Below are 22,185 nucleotides of genomic sequence, written 5' to 3'. Positions count from 1 at the left end.
AATTCAATAGCATGGAAAACATGGACAAATAGTTGGAAAAACAATCCCTCCCTATATTATCCTGTTTAGGTCAAGAATCTCAACAGACCCATAGCAAAAGTAGAAACAGATATGTTTATCAAGAAACTAACAACTCAAAAAGTTCCCAGACCAGATGGCTTCACAGGAAAATTCTACTAAGCATTCAGGGAAGAACTGACACCTATCCTCTACAAATTATTCCAGTGCACAGATAAAGATGTCGAACTCCCACACTTATTCTATGAAACCAGTATAATTTTGATACCCAAACAGGGCAAGGATCCCACAGGAATAGAGAACTACAGACCAATATCACTAATGGACATAGATGCAAAAATCCTTAACAAAATACTGACCAATAAAATACAAAAGCACATAAATATATAATCCACCATGATCAGGTGGGATTCATTTCAGAGATGCAGTGATGGTTCAACACTCAAAAATCCATCAACATAATCCACCACATTGTTTAAAAAAAAAAAGGATAAGAACCACGTGATAACATTGATAGACACAAAAAAGGTATTTGACAACATTCAACACCATTTCTAATTAAGACTCGCAAGAAGATAGGACTGGAAGGAAAATTCCTCATGTTAATACAAGCTATTTATGAAAAGCCACTATCATTGGCAATGGAGAAAAGATGAAAACAATCCCACTGAAAAAGGAGACCAGACAAGGATGCCCATTGTCTCCACTTCTATTCAGCATCATACTGGAGGTCCTAGCTAACAACATAAGGCAGTGGAAGGACATTAAAGGTATCCCTCTGGGAGAGGAGGAGGTGAAATTATCGCTATTTATAGATGACATGACTTGACATGACTTCCTTCTTAGAAGTATGTGATACAGAGAACAACACTGATATTACAGGTTGGGGAGAGCGCCCAGCCTGCTGTGCCCACATGGAAGAAAATCAAGAAGGAAAAAGAGAGGTGAGTATGGTAGTTACATAATCTGATGTCAATTTGAGACTTAAGGGCGAAGGGGTGGAGTTTAGCCTGTTATCAGGTTGCAGCTTGATGACTTCCTTTGGAGGTGCTAAGGAGATAAATAACTTGCTGGAGGTGGGACACACACACATTCCCTGGGAGGCATTACTGACGATGAACCTGATAGAGCTATACTGACTCAGCCAGAAATCTGGAGCCAGAGGAGCCACATGGAGACCCCTGCCAGTGCTGAGATGCTTATACCGCCACTGGATTCACAAGACTTTCTACCCACTGACCTGTGATCTTCCTGCATTCGTCCTCATTGTATGTGTTGCATGAGTCTGAAGAGGAATTTATAGACTAATAGTTGACATATAGGCTAATATCGGACTTATGGACTTGATCTGGACTGGACTTGAATGTTTTCTCAATATTCAATTGCTCTTGTATGTAAAACTCGTTCTTATACACATCTGAGTGTCTAAGAATTTGTTTCTCTAGTCTACCCAGACCAACACAGTGAGAGACTAGAACCCATACTGGCCAACCAAGCCCTGAGGATGATGTCCCTGCACATGGAGCTGCTAAGGCACAGAGAGGACTGTAGGGGTGACAACAGCTCGAGACATGATGTCCCCTTGCTAGAGCACTGCGACAGAGGGCAATACTGGGGACACACAGCGGGAGGGAGTCCTGTCTGAGCTCCCCCACAGTGGGACGAACCAGGAAGGGAACAAAACAGATCAGCAACAGAAGCAAAGCAACGCCACAAAGCCCCTCAGGAGCCCTAAAAATAGACGTCAGGCTAGGAAGGGCAGTGCTCAGAACTCCCCCGGGTCGGTTGGGAGATAGTCATAAAGGTCAGCAGACAGACCTAGGTGAAGGGAGACAGCAGTCGGTGTAAGATATGAAAATAATAATAATCTATAATTTATCAAGGATTCACAAGGGTGGGAGGGTGGAGGAAGGAGGGAAAAAAGAGGAGCTCTATACCAAGGGCTCAAATAGAAAGTAAATGTTTAGAAAATGATGATGGCACCATATGTACAAATATACTTGATACAATTGATGTGTGAATTGTTATAAAAGATGTAAGAGCCCTCAATAAAATGTTCTTTAAAATAATAATTAAAAAAAATAAAATAAAGTTTATACAGAGACCTGTAGCATTAAGACAACTCAAATTTCCAAAAAGCAGGGCTTCAATAGACACTGTATACAGGTCTGGGCCCAAGATATAAACCTGGCTTCTGGAAAGACGCTTCCCTGTCTGCACACTTCAGCCTAGATCGGGAGGCTGAGGGCCATAAAGACAAACCAGCCATTAACGAGTAGGTCAAATGGAACCAAGAACAAGAAATCCAACAACGAAAGAAACAGTAAGGAGAGATACAACCCAGGCTAGCAAGTGTGTGTAGGCAGGGGAATTTGTTCATTGATTTTCTCATTTGGATACTTTCATTCCATTATATTCCACTTAAGAATCTCTAGTTGTGCATTGCTGAAGTCTTTAGCTGCCAATGAAAGGGCAGTGGTTCCTACACACTCAATGGCTCTGTGGTTGAACAGACCTGGTGGTCTGCTCCCACAAAGATGATCACCTAACAAGCCATATAGGGCAGTTCTACTCTGTCAGATGCCTTGTCTTTCACTCATGGAGAGACTCAGGGTTTCAGACTGCCAATTATATGGTTTTTATCCCAACACAGAACCACTGCACCACTGGGGCCGGAGTCACACTTAAACTCAACTGAAAATAACAAAATGCTTCACTTAACTGACTCCATATTTACTTTGCAATAAGAGTAGTGACTACTGTAGAAATTCTAGGTGGGGGAGTACACATGGCAGCAACCCCAGCAGACCAAATTATAAAACTGCAGGTAGTACGAACTGTTAGAAAGTAGCATGCCTTGACATGCAAGCAACATGCTATATGTGGAACTGGCAGCTTTGTGGAGGGCGATAAAGCACCTGAGAGGACAAGTAAGAGTATATTGGCCATAGGGTGAAATAGAGACATGGGGGCAGAGACGTGGTGGGTGAAAGCTGGTCACCATCTGGAGGAGGGTACCATGCAGAGGGACCCCAGCAGAGAGGCAATGAGGAGAACCCATGAGGTAAATAGGAGGAGATAGAGCTGGAGCAGGGCCAAAGGCTAAGCCTTAAGCTAGAGAGGCTCATGGGCTAAGGCAGTGGTTCTCAACCTGTGGGTTGTGACCCTTTGGGGAGGTTGAACAACCCTTTCACAGGGGTCGCCTGATTCATACCAGTAGTAAAATAACAGTGATGAAGTAGCAACAAAAGTAATTCTATGGTTGGGGGTCACCACCACATGAGGCACTGTCTGAAGGGTCACAGCGTGAAGAAGGTGGAGAAACCGCTGGGCTAGGGTTAAGTCTCCATGCATTGGGAGTCACTGCACTTTTCAGATGAGGAGCAACAAAAACAAGTCTGTCACCTGACTGTGAGTCCTGTGATTGGAAGATGAGGCCATAACCAAGGACTTGTGCACCCGTCATAGGCAAGGACAGCTATGGACTTCCCTCCCAGGGAGTGAAGTTGTCTTTGGACTTGATGTCAACTCCTGGTGATCCCATTCACAACAGAAACAAATGGTGCCCTGTCTTATGGTAGGGAGGGCTATATTCCTTTTATGGAACACGCCTGGCAAATATGACTCACCCTCAGTTCTGGCCTAAGGGCTCCACTGGGCAGAGGGAATCCCTGTTCTATGTAAACTCCCCCATTTCATGTTTAGGCCTCTTACAGAGAGTCTTCTTGTCTCAGAGCGCCTGCCTACAAGACTGACTGGGGATCACTGTCACTCCTATGGGAGTTCCACTCTTATGGCTCTAAGGTGGGCATGGTCAGCAGATGGTCAGTCAGCACTACCTAGTTTATCCTGTGGCTGCTGGCTGCTTTGTGCTTGTGCATTCAGCTATTCAAGTACAAAAGGGAAGAGAATAACTAGTGCCTAAGGAGTTTTGATGATCCTGCCTCTTCTGCTATATAGCCAAAACTGTTCAAAGGATTCTGCTTTCCCCAGGCAGGCTAGGGACCTATGTGCTCATGGGAGGAAACTGCCTGCTATAGGAAAGCACCCAGCAACAGGGGCCTTGCTCACACTGGGGGATTATGAAAGAACTGTCACACTGCAGTTTCAGAGGATAAATGATGTCCATGTGAGACTCTATAACCAGACTGCCGTCTGACAGAGATAAGAGATTGCTTCGTTCTTACTCCTTCTTTCGCTTAAATGTGAAACAAGGGAGAAGGCCTTCACTAATGGGAAATACTTGTGATGAAATACTACCCCACCATCGAATCCATATTTGTGAAGAAGGATTTCAGTGGAACTGCCAGGGGAAAGGCTGGGTTTACCCCGTGAGGGAGCACCATCTGAAGTGAGACACACACTCGCCAGCACTACACCAGGATGGCGGAAGGTGTCACTTTTGGGTGGAGGGATTTGATATCTTTATTTTTCTCACTATAATAGTGTGGACTATTTTTCACAATCCCAACAGATAGAACGTTGTTAGCTTAAAAAAAAAAAGAAAGAAGTAAGTGGTGCCACTTGTCATTCTAGAGTGGTAAACTTTCTCTCAGTTACTTTCTCCTCTGGGTCTTCTCAGGACAGGAATTTCCCCCACCAAGTCCATCATAGTTTCATTTTAACCTTACCTCGTGCTGAATAGACTGTATTGAAAATCTATAGGCATGTCTGGTGCTGGCCCTTACTTTGGGCCACAGGACCAAGTATAGGCTACATTAACCTGGGCAGGTACATTTGATAATGAGTATCCTGACCCCTGGAAATAGACTCTACTGCACGTCCAAGGGATGACAAGGACTCCTAAGCCCCGATTCTATGGTCCCTGAAACAAATCCAGACTTACTTGTGAAAATGGACTTGGCTTGTGTGTAACGTGGGCCTTAAAGGGAAAAATGAGCTTTCAGAAAGTCTATTGTGACTGCCAGGTATTAAACTATTGCCAGCCACACCTGTGCACCACCTAGTGGGGCTTTTGTGAGCAGGAAGCTCTTAACACTGCTGGATAAGGTTACTTAGCTCTGCTGTATATTTGATTGTATGGATTCCACTATGATTTACCCGGTGGCATCTGCATTTGTTTTTCTTTGAAGAAGGTCTATTATTTGCTGTTGTCAATGTCACAATTCTACATCTATCCAATCTCACATATTTCTCCCTAAGCTTTCTGCTTGAGCCTTACTGAGCTCAGCCACCAAACATTATGTTGATTCTGAAATTTATGTGTTACTCCTTGCCTGGAATAGCTTTTTCTATACACTTCACATTTTTAGGTTCTTAAAATGTCAGTAAACATTCCACTCCCCCCATTCCCCCACGAGGCTCTTTTTGGTTGCTCCAGAGCAGGGGTTAACAAACTGTGGCTCCCGGGCCGTGTGTGGCTCTTTTGCTATGTACATGTGGCTCTGAAATAAAATGGAAAATAAAACGACCATAGTTTCATTTTTAAAGGCTATTATTTAGACAATGATGATTTCATTTGTTTGCAAAAATATATTTATAGCTCTTGAATAATTTTTAAATTGTTACGAGGGACAGGATTGGCTCTTCTATCTCAAAAGTTTGCCAAACTCTGCTGTAGAACACAACCTCTAATCCCCACCCCTAGATCTCATGCTCAGACCTCTTTCTAGCATGATGACTCTTGCTATGTTCTGTCTCTTCTCCAAACTTGTGAGCTACTTGGACAAAAGGACCAATATGGTTAGTCCTATATCGTGGGGACTGTTTTAGAAGACAGTGATGTGTGTAGTTCTATTTAGCAAATATTTGTCCATTAACAATACATCAAGCAGACCTAGCACCCTTACTTTCTCTCTGTGCTTACCCAGTGAGGCGGCATGTAAAAGGCAGTTCCCATCCCCTGTTGTGGCCAAAGGAAGAAGACGTTTACAGCTTGTGCACGCTGTGGACCACCAATTCAGGCGACCTGAAACAGAAGCTCTCTTTAGAATGAAATGCCAGAAAAGTGAATATGCTTGCTAAGAAGAAATGCCACTAATAGATTTTCTGGAGGAACTCTAGAGCACCTCAGTGGAGGACAGAGTTATGGTTATTTTTTTACTCAAGAAAAATATAGAAGTTTTTCTTTCTTTAAAAGATGGCTTTGCTAAATTCTCTGATTGCCCAGCAAGGTTGACTAAGAAATTCAAAGGCCTTGTCTTCTCTCCTTGGATTTAAAAGCAAAATTTCTCTTTACATTGAGCATTTTCCTTGAATCGTTTCTTTTTGTGTTAATATTTTTCTTTACGCATTATTATTTTTGATTCATACTATAGCTATGATTTACATTCATAGCATGATTTACATTCATACTATAGTATGATTTACATTTTAAATAATATTACAAAATCATAATAGCTACTCAGTAATTGTTGTTATGTTGTTAGGTACCCTCCAGTTGACTACAACTCATAACAACCCTATATACACAGAACAAACCAACTCCAGGTCCTGCACAATCCTTACATCTGTTGTTATGTCTAAGGCCATTGTTGCAACCATTGTGTAAATCCACCTCATTGAAAGTCTTCATTTTTCCCACAGTTCCTCTACTTTACCAATTATAATGTCCTTCTCTAGGGATTGGCCTGCCTGATAACATGTCCAAAGTCCATGGGATGAAGTCTGAACATCTTCATTTCTAAAGAACATTCTAGCTATACTTCTTCAATGACAGATTTACTTGTTCTTGTGACAGTCCATGGTATATTCAATATCTTTCAACAGCACTATAATTTATATGCATCAGTTCTTCTGTGGCCTTCCTTATTTGTTGTCTAGCTTTCACATGTATATGAGGACATAAAAAATACATGGCTTGGATCAAGCTCACCTTAGCCCTCAAAGTGACACCTTTGCTCTTTAACACTTTCAAGAGATCTTGTACAGCATAGTTGCCCAATGCAATATGTCCTTTGATTTCTTGATTGCTGCTTCCATGAATGATGATTGTAGATCCAAGCAAAATAAAATCCTTGACAACTCCGATCTTTTCCCTCTTTATCATAATGTTGATTATTGGTCCAATTGTGAGCATTATTGTGATCTTTACACTGTATTGCAATACACACTGAAGACTGCAGTCTTTGACCTTCATCAGCAAGTGCTTCAAATCCTTCTCACTTTCAGCAAGTAAGGTTGTGTCATCTGCATATCACAACTTGTTTATAAGTCTTCCACCAATCTTGATGCCTCATTCTTATTTATAAAGTTCAGCATCTGAGATTATTTTTTTTAGCATACAGATTGAACGAGCATGGATGGTGAAAGGATATACCCCTGATGGCCACTGAATTATGGTAGTTTGAATTTGAGTCAGTGGACTGCCATATTGCCTATGTACCCTACAGCCATCAGTGGCCTCTCATCTAACCTGCCATCAGACCTGTCATCTGATCTGCTGACCTTGGAGTCATTGGACCACCAGCCTGTGGTCTTCCTGTTGCATCTTCCTGTTCTGTTTGGCTTCCTGCTTCCTAGTTCATTAGCCCCCTCCATCACATGAGTGAGGAGAAGCTTCCACTTTAACATCTGGTACACAGATTTAAACTGGAGTGGACTTACCCACTTCTACAATTGGGTGAGCCATTTCTGGATGTAAACTTCTCTCTCTCTACACACACACACACACACACACACACACACACACACACCACTGGACTGATTATATAGACTCATGGAAATATCCAGATTGAAGCACAGAGATGATAAACAAGTAAAAAAAAACAACACAGAAAGAAAGAGAAAAACCATAAACAATAAATGGGGGTACTGTGAAGATTCTGTTACATACATACAGCTGGAGTTCCAGAAAGCAGGAGTGTGTGGAGAAGTAATATTTGAAGAAACACTGTCTAATGATTTTCTAAAACTTATGAATGACACCAAGTCATCAATTCAGAATGGAAACATTCAAAACCCTAGCAGGTTAAAAATGAACAAATAAAAACCACACCAAGCATATAATAAAAAAGTGTCTGAAAAACAAAGAGAAAAATAAAATCTTAAAGCATATGAAAAAACTTTGGGCAAGATGGTATAGTATACTAAGCAGGTAAGCTACTCAACAAAGACATGAGAACTGAAATGAAATAGATACCAATGATAATGCTAAAACCCTTAGCTTTAAATGAAATATTAAAATAGTGGATTGAACACTGAGTAGAAGAAACTGAAAGAAAACAGAGCAAGGAGACATATAATATGGCAAATTGTCAACCAACCTGACAAGCTATGGTCATTTAAAAGTTTTTAAAAGTTTTGATTGGCACAGCAAACAGATAATAACTTCCACTCAACCAGGGCAGCACCAGTGCCCACACTGGTAGCTGGTAACCAGAAAGGTACGATCACACACACCATTATCAATAACATCCTTCCAGTGACCAGAAGGGTGGCCAATTCCAACCCCACACAAATGACATCAATGAAGAGAAAGAAAATAAAACCAAACTTACCTTTATTTGCAAATGATATATTATAGATTAAAAACCTCAGGCATTTAACAACCACAAGCATTACTGTATAGGAAATAAGAGGAAGAAAATGAAAAAAAAACCCCAACCCTCTATTTGCAGATGATATGGTGTTATTGATTGAAAAAAAAAACAACCCAGGGAATTAATAACAATAAAATTACTGGAACAAATAAAAAGATTCATCAAAGTATACAATTAAAATAAAACCCCCCAAGATTCAAAAGCAAGCTATAAGACACATACAACAACTAATTAGATTCCTCTACACTGTGAAATCACGGGGGAATACCATTGAAAAATAAAACCACTGAGAGGAGTAGTAAAGATGGCATCCAGGTATGATCACCCAGCCATTGCACCTATTGTTAGATCAGAAAATTAAGAGGTCCCCATTAATGCTGGTTAGCTTGCACATAATCAGTCAGCTCTGTGCCAACCTCACTGCTTGAGACAGACCTGGCACTGCTGCTAGCAATTGGAGCCTGTGACTGGTCTGTGCACATACCCCTTGAGTAGCTCCCATTCCCTCTAAGGCCTGTAAGTGCTAGCTCATGATGCGTGTAATTGGCCTGTACAGCACCACCCTTGCTGTCCATGATAGCCCCGCCCACCCTGCGTGAGAGAGCTACCCATGTCACCCTCCAAATAGATAGGTCCAGCTGTCAAGGAATACAGTCAACCCAAATGAAATTGAGATGCAGCTCAAAACCGCAATGCAGCTGACTCCAGGTAGTCCTTAGAACCATACCTGCTAGCCTCAGAGAATGAATTCACAGGACACCTGGACTCCAAGAAAAATTGCACCCAGCTCCACCAAAATGCCATGCAGACAACACACATCAGTAGCCACTACAAGAAAGCAAGAGAAACAAAATGCAATGTTTGATGAGGACCTGAACCTAGCAACATACATAAAAGAAGCAGACTTTGGGCCACCACAGAAAGAAATCTTCAGTATGCTGCTTAGAGTTACACAGGACATGAGGGAATCAATACAGAAAGAGGATGAAAAAAATTGAGAGGAGAGTACCTGCTTATTGAAGGGAAATACAAGATTTAAGGGGAAATGTAGCAAAAGCAAAGCAAATGGTAAAAGACCTTACCACCAGACTGGAAGAGGCAGAGAGTCATATCAGTGATCTCAAAGATAAACAAGTAGAATTTAACAAATGTGAAAGACAATTAAACAAGATAATCAAAGAAGCTGAAGAAAACCTGAGAACAATAAGCAATGCTGTGAATAGAAACAATATTCAAATAAGTGGATCACCAGAGCGAGACATAATGAAAAAGTTAACAGTCAAGATAGCCAGGGAATTCCTTGAAGAAAATATCCCCAATTTAATGAAGGAGAATGAGACAATCATCCAGGAAGCAGAGAGCACAGCAATTAGACAGGGCTCCAAAAGGAATACATAAAGTTGAACGAGAACAAGTAAATAATGGTAACCTAAGAATCCTCTATCCTGCCAAACTTTCCATAGAGAGGCAAGGGTTTTCCCAGACCAGGAAAAATTTAGAGAATATGTCCAAACAACAACAACAACAACAACAACAACAACAACAAAACAGCACTACAAAAATTACATTCCAACTCACATTGGTCAGAATAGCAATATCCACAGAGCACACATATGAGATCACCACATAGTGTAACATACTATACAGAAGTCAGAGAGCGCTGAAAGCAATGCTCAAGATGTCTTTGACTCAACAGTGAAAAGAAGGCAAGAGTGAGCCCCCCCCCATCCCGTCCCCCCCCCATACATAACACACTGCTAAGGTGGGAGGGCAGAAAATGTCTATCACAAAAGGTATGAGATGACAGCAACGAATGTTGAGCTAGTGGTTTTTGTCAGAAGCTGGAAAAAATCTGGAGCCCTGAAGAAACTCCTCTCTAGGACTGAACTGTTAAAGGGAGCCTGTGGACAAGTTGAAATGCTTGCTAGGTGACCACCTGGATTCACTTGTTGAGTGGAAGTGAGAGAACTGCAGCAATAAAGAGACAGAGGAGAAGATGAGAGCTGGTTGACTGTTCTGAAGTTCATGACCCAGCAGCACTTGGCACCTCATCTGAACTGGTGAGGGATATTCACAAGAGGGCACATTTGAAAGTTTAAAGGTGTAATGGGGTGTGAGGTGGGGCACTAGACTGCTCCATCCTTGACTGCAGGAAGAGCAACAGGGTCCAGTAGATGGCACGCCCCTCCAAAACGAATTAGTTAAGTGGGTACTGGGATATGACTCCCTGAAAGAAAAGAGAATTGTACCAATGGATTATAACAGGGCCTGCTTGCTATTGAACAGAGGGGTACTCATCTACTCTAGGTCAGGACAACAGTTAGACTTGGAACTAGTTGTATGGTCTCTTGCTCTCCTTTTTTTTCTCTTGGTGCCTTATCTATGTAAGATAGGCAGGATAAGCAACACCAAGGAGATAGCAATGGTTCTGAGTGGGTGGGGGGTGAGGCATGGGAGAGGAGGAGGCTGGGTAGGGGAGCGATGAACAAATAATGACAGGAACAGAGGAATAGAAAGGGATCTAAAATTGATGGTGAGGAGGGTGTAATGTTCTTGATCATGTTTGATCAATTGAAATAACTCTGAGAGGAATTAATGAGAGGTGAATAATGGGTAAACATGATAGCGGGGCAGGAGAAAAGAAAAAGGAAAAGAAGAAAGACCAAGAAGGTAAAAATTATATGTATATAGGTATAAATATAGATATGTATAGATGTAAACATATAAAGATAGATGTATTTGTCTGTGTGTGTGTGTGGGTATACATACAATAAGGAGGTAGATGGCCATTGGGCCTCTACTTAAATCTTATCTCAGTACAAGAACAGTTTGTTTGAATAATGTGGCAATGTATGATATTCACCTTCCCGACATGATCACTGAAAACAAAATGGGTGCATAAACAACGTGATGAACAAAGCTGATGCATCTGAGGGCCTAAATGCTTGAAATTAAATAATGCCATCTAGCAGGGAAGCAACAAAGGTCACATGGAAGAAGCACATCAGCTTGTGTGATCATGAGGTGTTGATGGGAATATTTTTCAGAAATTCAAAAACAAGCAATTGAATTGATGTAAAGGAGCATAAACAAAGTGGAGACCCCAAACCCACTTCAAGACAATTGGACAGTCCCTCACAGAAGGGCCACACAAAAGGGATGATATATACAGTGTGCAGTATAGCAATGATGAAACACATAAGTGTCCTCTAGTTCTTCAATATTTCCTGCCCCTACTATTATGGTTTTTGTTTTACCTCATTAATCTTGTGAGACATGTGTGTGTTCGTTTGTATAATTAAGATCATTTGGTACATGAAATATAAGATAGATAAACCCTTCAGAAATAGTAATGAGATTAATGATTCTCTGAGGGCACAGGAGGAGAAGGGAGGGAAGGGCAGAAGGGAGAGCCAATAGCTATGATGACTGTATGTACAACTGTATGTACACGGAACAAATAACAGAATTGTAGGTGGACCGATACATTGGATGGTGTAAGATATGGCAAAATAATAATAATAATATAATAAGGATTCCTGGGGGGTAGGGTGGGGGAGGGAGTGGATAAAGGTGGGCTGATATCAAAGAGTTCAAGAAGAAAGAAAATGTGAAAATGATGGTGACAGCAATTGTAGAATTACGCTTGATTTAATTGAATGATGGATTGTCATAATATCTGTAAGAGCTCCCAATAAAATGATTAAACATAATAATAATTTTAAAACTCCACTGCCATTGAGTCCATTTCGACTCTGAGTGTCCGTGTATAAGGTGATCAAGGCTGTGACTCTTTATGGGAGCAGATAGTATACCCTCATCTTCTTCCTGAAGCCTGGGGGGCAGAGGCTTGGATTTCTGATTTGTGACTATCAGTCCAACGCTCACTCGTCCATTGCACTGGGGCTTTATTTAAAATAGCCAGCCAAAGATGAAATATTTAGGAATACACCTACCCATAGACACGAAAACCTATACAAAAAACAAAAACAAAACTACAAGCGCTACAGAAAGCCAAAAGGGAACTATTTAATATTTGAATAGTCCATGCTTACAGAAAAGAAAACCACATTGTGAAAATGTTGAAGTGATCTACAGATACGTGGAACTTTTGTCCAGATTCTATCACCATTGTATAAAGAGATGGAAAAAGTAATCACTAACTTTATATGGAAATAAGCAACACGTTACTAAATAAGAAAAAAATAGATGATCTCTCACTTCTAAATTTTAAAATCTACTACTGGCGTAATGATACAAACGTGAGTCAAGAGAAAATAATTGAGACCCCTGAGGTAAATCCATCTACTTATGTATTAAATGAGGAAACGATAGTCTCTTTTAACAAGTGGTTCTGGGAAAACTGCTTATCAGTATGTAGAAAATGAAACAGGACCTGTATCTCACATGACACACAAAAACAAATCCACTACAGAAAACCAAATGGTATTTCTTTAAAAAGTTGTTTATAGAAATGCTATCAATGCCGCTAACATATAAATATCCCACAGATATAAGAGACATTACAAGAATATACGTATTTATCACAGTATGAATCACATTAGCAAAATAATGGAAATCACCTAAACGCTCATTAGTGGATGAATAGATAAACAAACTAAGGAATGCTAGGCACTGATAAATAATAATGATACATCTGTGAAGTACCTTATAACATGAATAAACCTGGGAGACATTATGCTGAGAGAAATCAGCCAATCATAAAATGACAAATAATGCAAGAGAGAACTATTATGTGATATTGATGATAGTGTTTTAATTTGAGCATTCTGTTGGATCACCTTTCTCTGAAATGGGTACAAATATGAATCTCTTCCAGTCAGCTGTCTTCCAAATTTCCTGGCATAGATGAATGAGTGCTTCCAGTGCCTCTTCAGCTTTTTGAAACATTTCAGTTGATATTCCATCAATATTTTACCCAAGGAATTTTAAATATTGCAATTTGTGGCTTTTTTCCTTGAGTTCTTTCAGTTTAAGATATGCTGAGTGTGTTCTTCCTGTTTGGGGTTCTAACTCTAGGTCTTAGCACACTTCATTATAATATTTCACTTTTTCTTCTCAAGATGCTCTTTGAAATTTTCTATTCTGCTCGTTGGCTTCATCATTTTTCCAGGTGTCTTAGCTACTCTATGATTAAAAGTAAGTTTTAAAGTCTCTTCTGACATCCATGTTGGTTTTGTCTTTCTTTCCTGTCTTTTTAATGACCTTTAGTTTTCTTTATGAGTGATTTTCTTGATGTCACCCCACAGCTTATCTGATCTATCATTGTGTTCAATACATCAAATCTGTTCTTGAAAGTCAAGCAGGATAAACTCAAGGTTGTATTTTGGCTCCTCTGGACTTATTTTAATTTTCTTCAGCTCAACCTGAACTCACATATGAGCAATTGGTGTTTTATTCCACAATCAGCTACTGGCCTCTTTTTAGCTGCTAATAGTGAGTTTCTCTATTGTCTCTTCTTATTGATGTAGTCAATTTGATTTCTAGGTATTCCATGTGGGGAAGCCAATGCATACAGACCCCTTTTATGCTGTTGAAAATATATATTTGCCACGAGGAAGTCATTGGTCATGAACATTTTTATCACATGATTTCTAGCTTTGTTTCTATCATCAAGGCTATATTTTCCAACTACCAATCCTTCCACTTTGTTTCCAACTTTTACATTTCAGTTGTCAATAGTTATCTATGCATCTTGGCTGCATGTTTGATCAATATCAAACTGAAGACATTGATAGAATTCTGCAAATTATTCATTATTAGATTCAGTAATTCCATTTTAATGATGTGATCTGGTTAACACACAACAATTATATGCCTAAATCTAAATGAAAACACATTAAAATCAACCTTTCAAAATTAAATAGCTACCAATTTATTATATTATGATGTTAATAAAATTGTTTTCTTCAAACACTTACAAATCCTATTATTAAAGCTAAATGAAAAAAATGCAATTCAGGGTCTTAATTCACAGTGCCATTATTAGCCTGTTGAAGACATAATTAGAAATAACAGGCAATTACTTTAGTAAATTCTTTTTCTCCAGGATGTGAAATTATCACTTACTCACCTGACTTTTACAAAATCTTTTCATAAGCATCTCAATGGGGTGATATAAAAATTAGGTTTTCTTATATCACTGCCATAAAGTGGAAGAATTATGAAAGGTTTCTCCTTATGAGGCATAAAGCTCAATAGAGTGATTCAATCACTTAACAGCATCAAATTTTAACATTGAAGTGGATATCAGCCTCTTCCTTCTGAATTTGCTTTAAACTGACAGTGGCTCTTGGAAAGAATTAGGAAGTGTTAATAGATAAATGGGTTCAGTAGAGAAAGGGATTATGCTAATGAGGCAAATGGTCCACTTTTATGGGTAGCCCCACTCTTTGTCCTCATTGCTGGCTCCTAGGTGTTGAGTGATTCTGATTCATGGAGTTCCCCTGTGAGTCAAAGTAGTTTTTCCAATGACTGATTGTTCAGATATAGATCAGCAGGCTTTTCCTCTGTGATGCCTTTGGGTGGACTTGTCCTCCAACATTTCAATTAGCAGTGGTATGCATTAACCATTTGCACTGTCCACAGATTCTATCTTTGGGGGCAGAGCCTGGCTTTTGTCTGAGGGCTTTCAGATTCAGCTATTCCCTGAATCATGAACTAACTGTTGTAAAGTCCAAGACAACCAGGTTCATAATTCCATTCTCCTTGCTAGGGACTACAGTTGGTATGGGCATGTGCTATTATTACTTGGCCTAGGAAACATAAGAGAAAACTTGCTGGGGCGACTACTGGGAGTATATTCCTCAAGCTTTAATAACTAGAGACTCTGCATTACTATCATGGTTGAGGTCGTGTGAGGATGGGTTACTTGAGGCAACTAATGGCACCTTGTGTCCTACAGTGGAGATAACATGTATTCAACGGAGAGAGAAGAGTCGGTATCTGGAATGCACCGGCTCTTTAACGAAACTGCTCAACTGCCAGCCCACTGCTTGTTGTGATTGTTCCGTGCTCTAGAGTCATTTCCAACTCACAGAGGCCCTGCGTACAAGGAAAGGAAGCACTGCTTGATCCCACACCATCCTACATCATTATTCTTGAGCCCACTGGTGCAGCCACTGTGCTAATCTATCCATGAAGGGTCTTCCTCCTTCTTGCTGACCCTCTGTTTACCAAGCATGATGAATTGTTCCAGAAGGTCTGAGTCATCTGCATAGTGCAGACTACTCATGAGCATTCCTCTAATCTTACTGCCTGTTCGTTACACAGTCCAGCATTTTAAAAATTATTTTCTCAGTATACAGATTGAATAATTGCAGTGAAAGGATATAACCCCGACACACACCTTCCCTGATTCTAAATTATGCAGCATTCCTTTGTTCTGTATATGTAATATTCCCTTTGTTTGTCCATATAATCTATGTATATTGCAATCTGTGGCTTAAATATTTGCTCAGTTCTCTCAGTTTGAGAAATGTTGAGCATGTTCTTCTCTTTTGGGTTTCTAAGAAGTGCAGGGTTTTTCACATTTCATAATAATTTACTTTGTCTTCTTTAACTGTCTTGAAAATTTCTCAACTCTTACTTCTCATTTGTTTTCCTTGCTTTAGGTCCTCTATATTCTAGAGCAAATTTCAAATATTTTCTGATATTTACCCATTGCTTTATTCCTGTATGATGTACTTGATATCCTTTCTCAGTTCATCTAGCATTTGTTATTAGTGTCGGTGTATTGAATCTGTTCTTGAAAATGGTGCAAAAATGACATGAAGCCAGTGTCAGACCTTCTCCGACTTCATAAATGGGTCAGAAAAATCAAACTTAACAGAAGTCCACGGCTGATTTCTATGAGTTGGAAGTCAGTCAGAAGCCTCTCTACTATTCATTACCATCTCTGACACCAAGAATCCCCCCAACAGTCCTCTCCAGTGCTCAGCATTGTTCGATAAAGCACTGCAACGGTCACGCACAGCTCATGAGCAGCGCTCATAATTATGAAGTGTATTGGGGGAGTTTACTCATGATCAGAAATACTAACAGTACAATTATTCCATTCAGGAAAACCCCTTCTCAGCAGCAAGCACACCTCTTTCTGGTCCCTCTCGTCTTAAGTCACATGTTCCCTTCACCTTTGCCCTGCCATGGACATGTTACAAAGGTCTTTCAGTGTTGCCAGTAAATGCTCAAAAGGCACTCCACTATTCTTCATGGGTCAGCAAACTTAGTTGTGGTTTAAACACCTGGAGGCACCCCATTGGAAAGCAAGCCTGAAGACACTGCTTTACTTGCTCTGTGCCCTTGATAGCCCACCACTGTATTTTTTTGCTCTGATTCCTGATTCTTTGCTTTCTCTACTCTGTGCTGCTCCTCTGGAGCCACAGTTTTCCATCTCCTGAATTTAGGAATTTCAGTGCCAGGGATCTTGGGTCCCAAAAGATGCACTCCACACTCCTGCTTCTGAGATTGCTCATTTATACATAGCAGGATGGCAGTATTGACCAATCTCCCTTCAATTTTTATGACCCTATTCAATCAATTAGTCACAAAGACTATGTCTGTACGAGTCCTATTAAGTAAATTCCTTGTGCTACAGATAATCTCTAAATTCATGTGGGGTATACTTAAGGTTGTATTTTGTAGATCTTCCCATTTCCAGACCTTCTGTCTTGTGGGATAATGATCAATTAGTGGCCTTCACTTCTATTAGCTTGGCTTTCTGCCACTCGTCACAGATCACACCATGTCTCACACACTCCTGGAGGGTATGGAGTGTGTCTCTCCTGCTCATCGTAGTGTCCACACACTGTATTCAAGAAGTCAACTAGTTGGATGTAGGGGTATATATTCCATCACATGGATTAGAAAACTTCAGAGAAAGAAAACAAAGGAGAAAAATAAAACAATTTATCTTTGATCCACCAAATCTATTGAATCTAAGTACCATCATTCATCTAGAGCAAATTCAGAACATGAAGCGTTATGCTCTAATTTATTCTGACATGGTTGCTTTGTGGCAGGCCAAGTTTAACTTCTCCAAGTTTTGAATGATTTAAAAAATCCTTTAATACACCTTGGAATTGGAGTTCATATTGAATCTTCTCTTTAGGCTAAGTTCATGTGCTTTCCATAAGACTTCAGTAAGTTACTTGTCTGCCTTCTGCAGTTTTCTTTTTTGCACTATCTGGCTTGTTTTTCTCATTCGTTTTTACAATAAGAAATCTGAAAACAATGAGAATGACAGAATATCCAGACACCTATTACACAGAACCAAATAAATGTCACTCCTCTGTCATCTTTTCTTTAGACAGTTCCATCTACTTTAAAAGAAATAAAATACTAACTTTTTCAGTGTGGTTGTGGGACAAGGAGGGCACAGGGGACAATTTCAGCCATGCAGTTGGGCGTCTGCGACAGAGATCATGGGTCTAGATGCCAGACTCTTTAAAATGCAACAAAGCTTCTTAAATGTTTTCCAAAAATATGTGTCAAAAAGATTGTAAAATCTACTAGGATCATAACTACAAATACAAGTGGAACCAAAAATTACATCCTGTAAGTGTAGCTGTGGCTGGATGTTCATGTTCTCTACCATGGTATTTAAGAATTCTTCATTGCTTCAAGCGTGACATTCAGGGGCCAGATCAATTATGGCAGCATAGCCATAGCTTCTGTGAAGCCCTCTGTAAAGAAACATTTGAAAACAGCAGCCAAAATTCAGCAGCCTGGGTTCTAGACCTTCCTTGAAGATTAGAAACTTCTGCTAAGTACATCTTGGCATGTCAGAGGAAGAAAATGACACAAAGTGTTTTCCAAAAAGCTATGGATTCTATGCTGCCTGGCTCCTTCCCTTGGTTCTCTGAGCTCCAACAGAGGCTAGGAGAATGGTGAGCTGAAGAGTCCTCTTTTCTCACCATCCCCTACTTATAGTCATGGAGGACACTAATGCTTCTCACTCAACAGACTTGGGGGTGGGGAGAGTTAAGTCCAAACTTGGGTGGGAAAATTCACAGGTTGCTGTGCCCTGGGGTTAAGAGGGTCCCAAGCTACTCAGTGCATTCCAGTTGGATGCAGAGATTGAGATTAGTTGTAAGCTGATTCCCAATGCCAAGCAGGAACTCTTTGGAACTGGATTGTCATGAATCTTCTCTGGGACACAGAAGAGATGAGCTGCCCCTGAGAGTGGTATAGAATTAGGTGGGCATGTGTCACGGGAAAGAATCAATATGGCAGAGCTTGAACACTTCTCTACAGACCCAGGATGAAAAGTAGTATCACTTACCTATTTGTCAGCCTACACTCAAACAGAATCTGAGCCCTGCTTTCACATACAGGGTCAGCAAATAGAACTTGGGCAAGTGTTTGGGTAACGTTTCAGATTGTCTTTTCTTTCTCCTGTCATGTTGGTTGTGTGGACTTGGGAGCCATCCTCAAAACCCAGATGGCAATCAAAATAATATTTAATTATTTTCTGATTTTGGCTCCTGCTGGGGGTAGATGAGTGCTGAAATGCCTGACCACCCTTGGCTATTTGAAATCTATACTAAGTGCATGCGGATTGCATTGTTCCCAGAGACAAAAACAAAACCAAACCACACAATAACGTCACGTCTCCAAAGTAACAATCAATCTCTGCATATCTGGAAAGAAGAGAAAAAAGCTCAATTGATTGGAGCACATACAGACATGGACTTGGAAAAGGAGAAGATTTTAGATACTCCCACGGGGGAGTTTAGGGTTATCATCTCCAGAAGCCTTAGGCAATTGAAAAAAAATCTGACAGAAATACAGAAGAAAATCAGAAGATATAGAAACTAATAACTAATCCAACAAAATAAATGAAAAAAACTAGAAACAATTTAACAACTCAAAATAGAAATTCAAAATACAAACAAATATTAGAACTGGAGAAGATTTTGAAAGAACAAAACGAAAGAATTGAAACAATGGAATCAAGATTCAGTGACCTTGAAAATAAATCTCTCAGGATCAAATACAAGAAGATCAAGGTATATGAGACCAAAAAATCTGGAAAAATATCTGGATAATTCTATGGGACATTATAAAAATAATAACACTTGATAAACATAATTGAACAGAAAGAAGAAAAATTAACAATAAATTGTTGAAGAAGTATTAAAGAAGAATTAATATTATGACAGAACACACATATTCAAGAATTTCAGGGAACTCAAAAAATAATTAATTCCAAAAGACCATTACAGCATACGATAGTCCAGCAGTTTTCAACCTGTGGGGTACGACCCCTTTGGGGGTCAAACGACCCTTTCACAGGGGTCGCCTGATTCATAACAGTAGCAAAATTACAGTTATGAAGTAGCAATGAAAATAATTTTATGGTTGGGGTCACCACAACATGAGGAACTGTATTAAAGGGTCATGGCAATAGGAAGGTTGAGCCAAACTTTTTAACATCTAGGAAAAGGAAACTATTGTGCGATTAACATAGGAGAAAAGAAGAATTATATATAAATGCCAGTCGATTGGGATCTGTTGAAAATTTTCCTATTGAAGCTATGCAGGCAAGAAGTAAATGGATTGATACATTCACAATTTTGAAAGAAATAAAACTGCAACCAAGGATCCTATATCCAGAAAAATTATCCTTCAGATATGAAGAAGAAATAAAATCATTTTATATAAGGAAAAACGAAAGAAATTTGTATAAACAAAATACTTTTACAAAAAATATGAAAATATTTGTAGACAATCAACAGCAATAGACAGCAACCTAAAATCAACATATGAGACATTATTATGGAGACACCATCCTACTTACATAATAAACAAAATGAAATAGAATTATACAAACCCAAATAAGGAATCACAGCTAACATTTCTGCAATGAAGACAATGGCAGCAGCAACAAAAACAACAACACAAAGGGAAACAGAAAAGATAGTAGGTGAATGGAGATAATATTGAGTCATTTGCAGAAAACAAAAATCTGCTTTGAATTTAGAAAATAAAACTAGGAAAAACAAACTATTCTCAAAACAAATTAAAATCTCAACAAAACAATAAAGAGTAAAATCATATAATCATGTTAAACAGAAATACAAAAGGATTAAAAAGTAAACAAAGTATTGACAGAAAATCTATAAACAAAAGGAATACAGTAAAAAAATTATCATGTATTTTGAAGCCAATATCATCACAAAAAGCAAAATTACAGCAATAAAACCATACTTTAATAACAACATAGAATGGATCAAATTCACCAGTTAAGAGATGAAGACTAACAGAATGGATAAGACATCATGAGTTTTAATATGCTGCTTTGAGTCTATCATATGCTGCTTACAAGAAACAGAACTTAGACATAAAGACAAACATGGAACTAAAAACCAAAATATATCAAGCTAAAGGCAGTCAAAAGAAAATAGAAGTAGCAATATTAATTTCGGAAAAAATAGACGTAAAGTAAAAACCATAATGAGAGAAAAAGATAACCATTATACAATCATGAAAGTTTCAATTAAATAAGAAACTATAACAATAATTAATATCTATGCATCAAATGAAAAGATCTTCTAAATATTATGAAGTTAAAATGCTTACATCCATTATAATAAATGCTGTTAAATTTTATGCAAATTTTTTAACATTGGATTGCTGCGATGCAAACTACACTTTTTAAGACAAATGATTTTATACTTGGAAGAAAAATACCTTGTTTGCTATCTTGTTTATAAATTCGGACTAATTTCAGATCAGCCACGCAATGTGTACTTTGAGAAATTTTAGTCCCAGTGTTTGTGAACCTTATAGTGCAGTCTTGCCAACTACGTCATATTTTTGACAAGAACCTGTAAACCAATGCCAGCCCCAGAGATATGTACAGATGGCCTCAACTGATCTTCTCAACAAACACGTGACTTGGATTTGGAGAATGTATGAAGAAATTCGTGACTAACCAAACGACCAGAAAAACATGATTTGAGATACTATACATAAAATCTTTTCTAAAATATCATCCTTAATATGCCTAAGCAGAAAAGGCCCTCATCTCAGTCTGGAAGTGTTACCATATCAACAACCAAACTCACTGCCATCATGTCAATGCCACTGGTAGCACAGAGCAGAGCTACTCCTCTGAGTTTCCAAGACCACTATGCCTGCCTGAAAGCGTAGCACCAAGTCCATGGCAAGGGGACTAGGTCACCGAACTCTTGAGCTGCACTGGCTTTTCTCCAGAGGAGCTCCATCTTCTCTCATGAAAAAATGTATATTAAGATGGCAATCTCTAAAGGCTGATTTCTTTGTTATTAAAGTCTTATCTTGATTTCTCCCCTCATAACAGTGGTCTTATATAATATTTGTCATTTTTAATTGGTTAATTTCACTCAACATAATGTTCTTCAAATCCTTCCATTCCATGAGGTGTTTTGTGATGGTGTCATTGTTTTGTAGTGATGTACAGTACTCCATTGTGAGTTCCTTTATCCACTCTTCTACTGGTTTGTATTTAGATTGTTTCCATCTTCTTGCTATTACAAACAGTACTTCAAGAGGGACCAGACTTCAACCCAGTGCTCCAAGGTGTGAAGACAACATGCTGGCGTGGAGTAGAGAACCAGTGGAGAGGTCTGGGGGGCTGGTCCCAGCACCAAATACTAAGTGG

At 39.3% G+C, this 22,185-nt stretch overlaps 1 protein-coding gene across 1 annotated transcript in view; it reads right to left on the bottom strand.

Moving 5' to 3' along the window:
- OTUD7A (OTU deubiquitinase 7A) overlaps window positions 1-22,185 on the bottom strand; it is a 313,826-nt gene that overhangs the window by 50,611 nt on the left and 241,030 nt on the right. The window contains exon 7 of the mRNA XM_045285688.1: window positions 5,846-5,947. Within this exon, the coding sequence (XP_045141623.1) occupies window positions 5,846-5,947 (102 nt within the window). The remainder of the gene's footprint in view (window positions 1-5,845; window positions 5,948-22,185) is intronic.

Source organism: Echinops telfairi, unplaced genomic scaffold (assembly GCF_000313985.2).
Source record: "Echinops telfairi isolate 266 unplaced genomic scaffold, ASM31398v2 ScPeMD7_7475;HRSCAF=8513, whole genome shotgun sequence".
NCBI classification, from domain to species: domain Eukaryota; kingdom Metazoa; phylum Chordata; class Mammalia; order Afrosoricida; family Tenrecidae; genus Echinops; species Echinops telfairi.
This window is presented reverse-complemented; position numbering and strand designations above follow the sequence as displayed.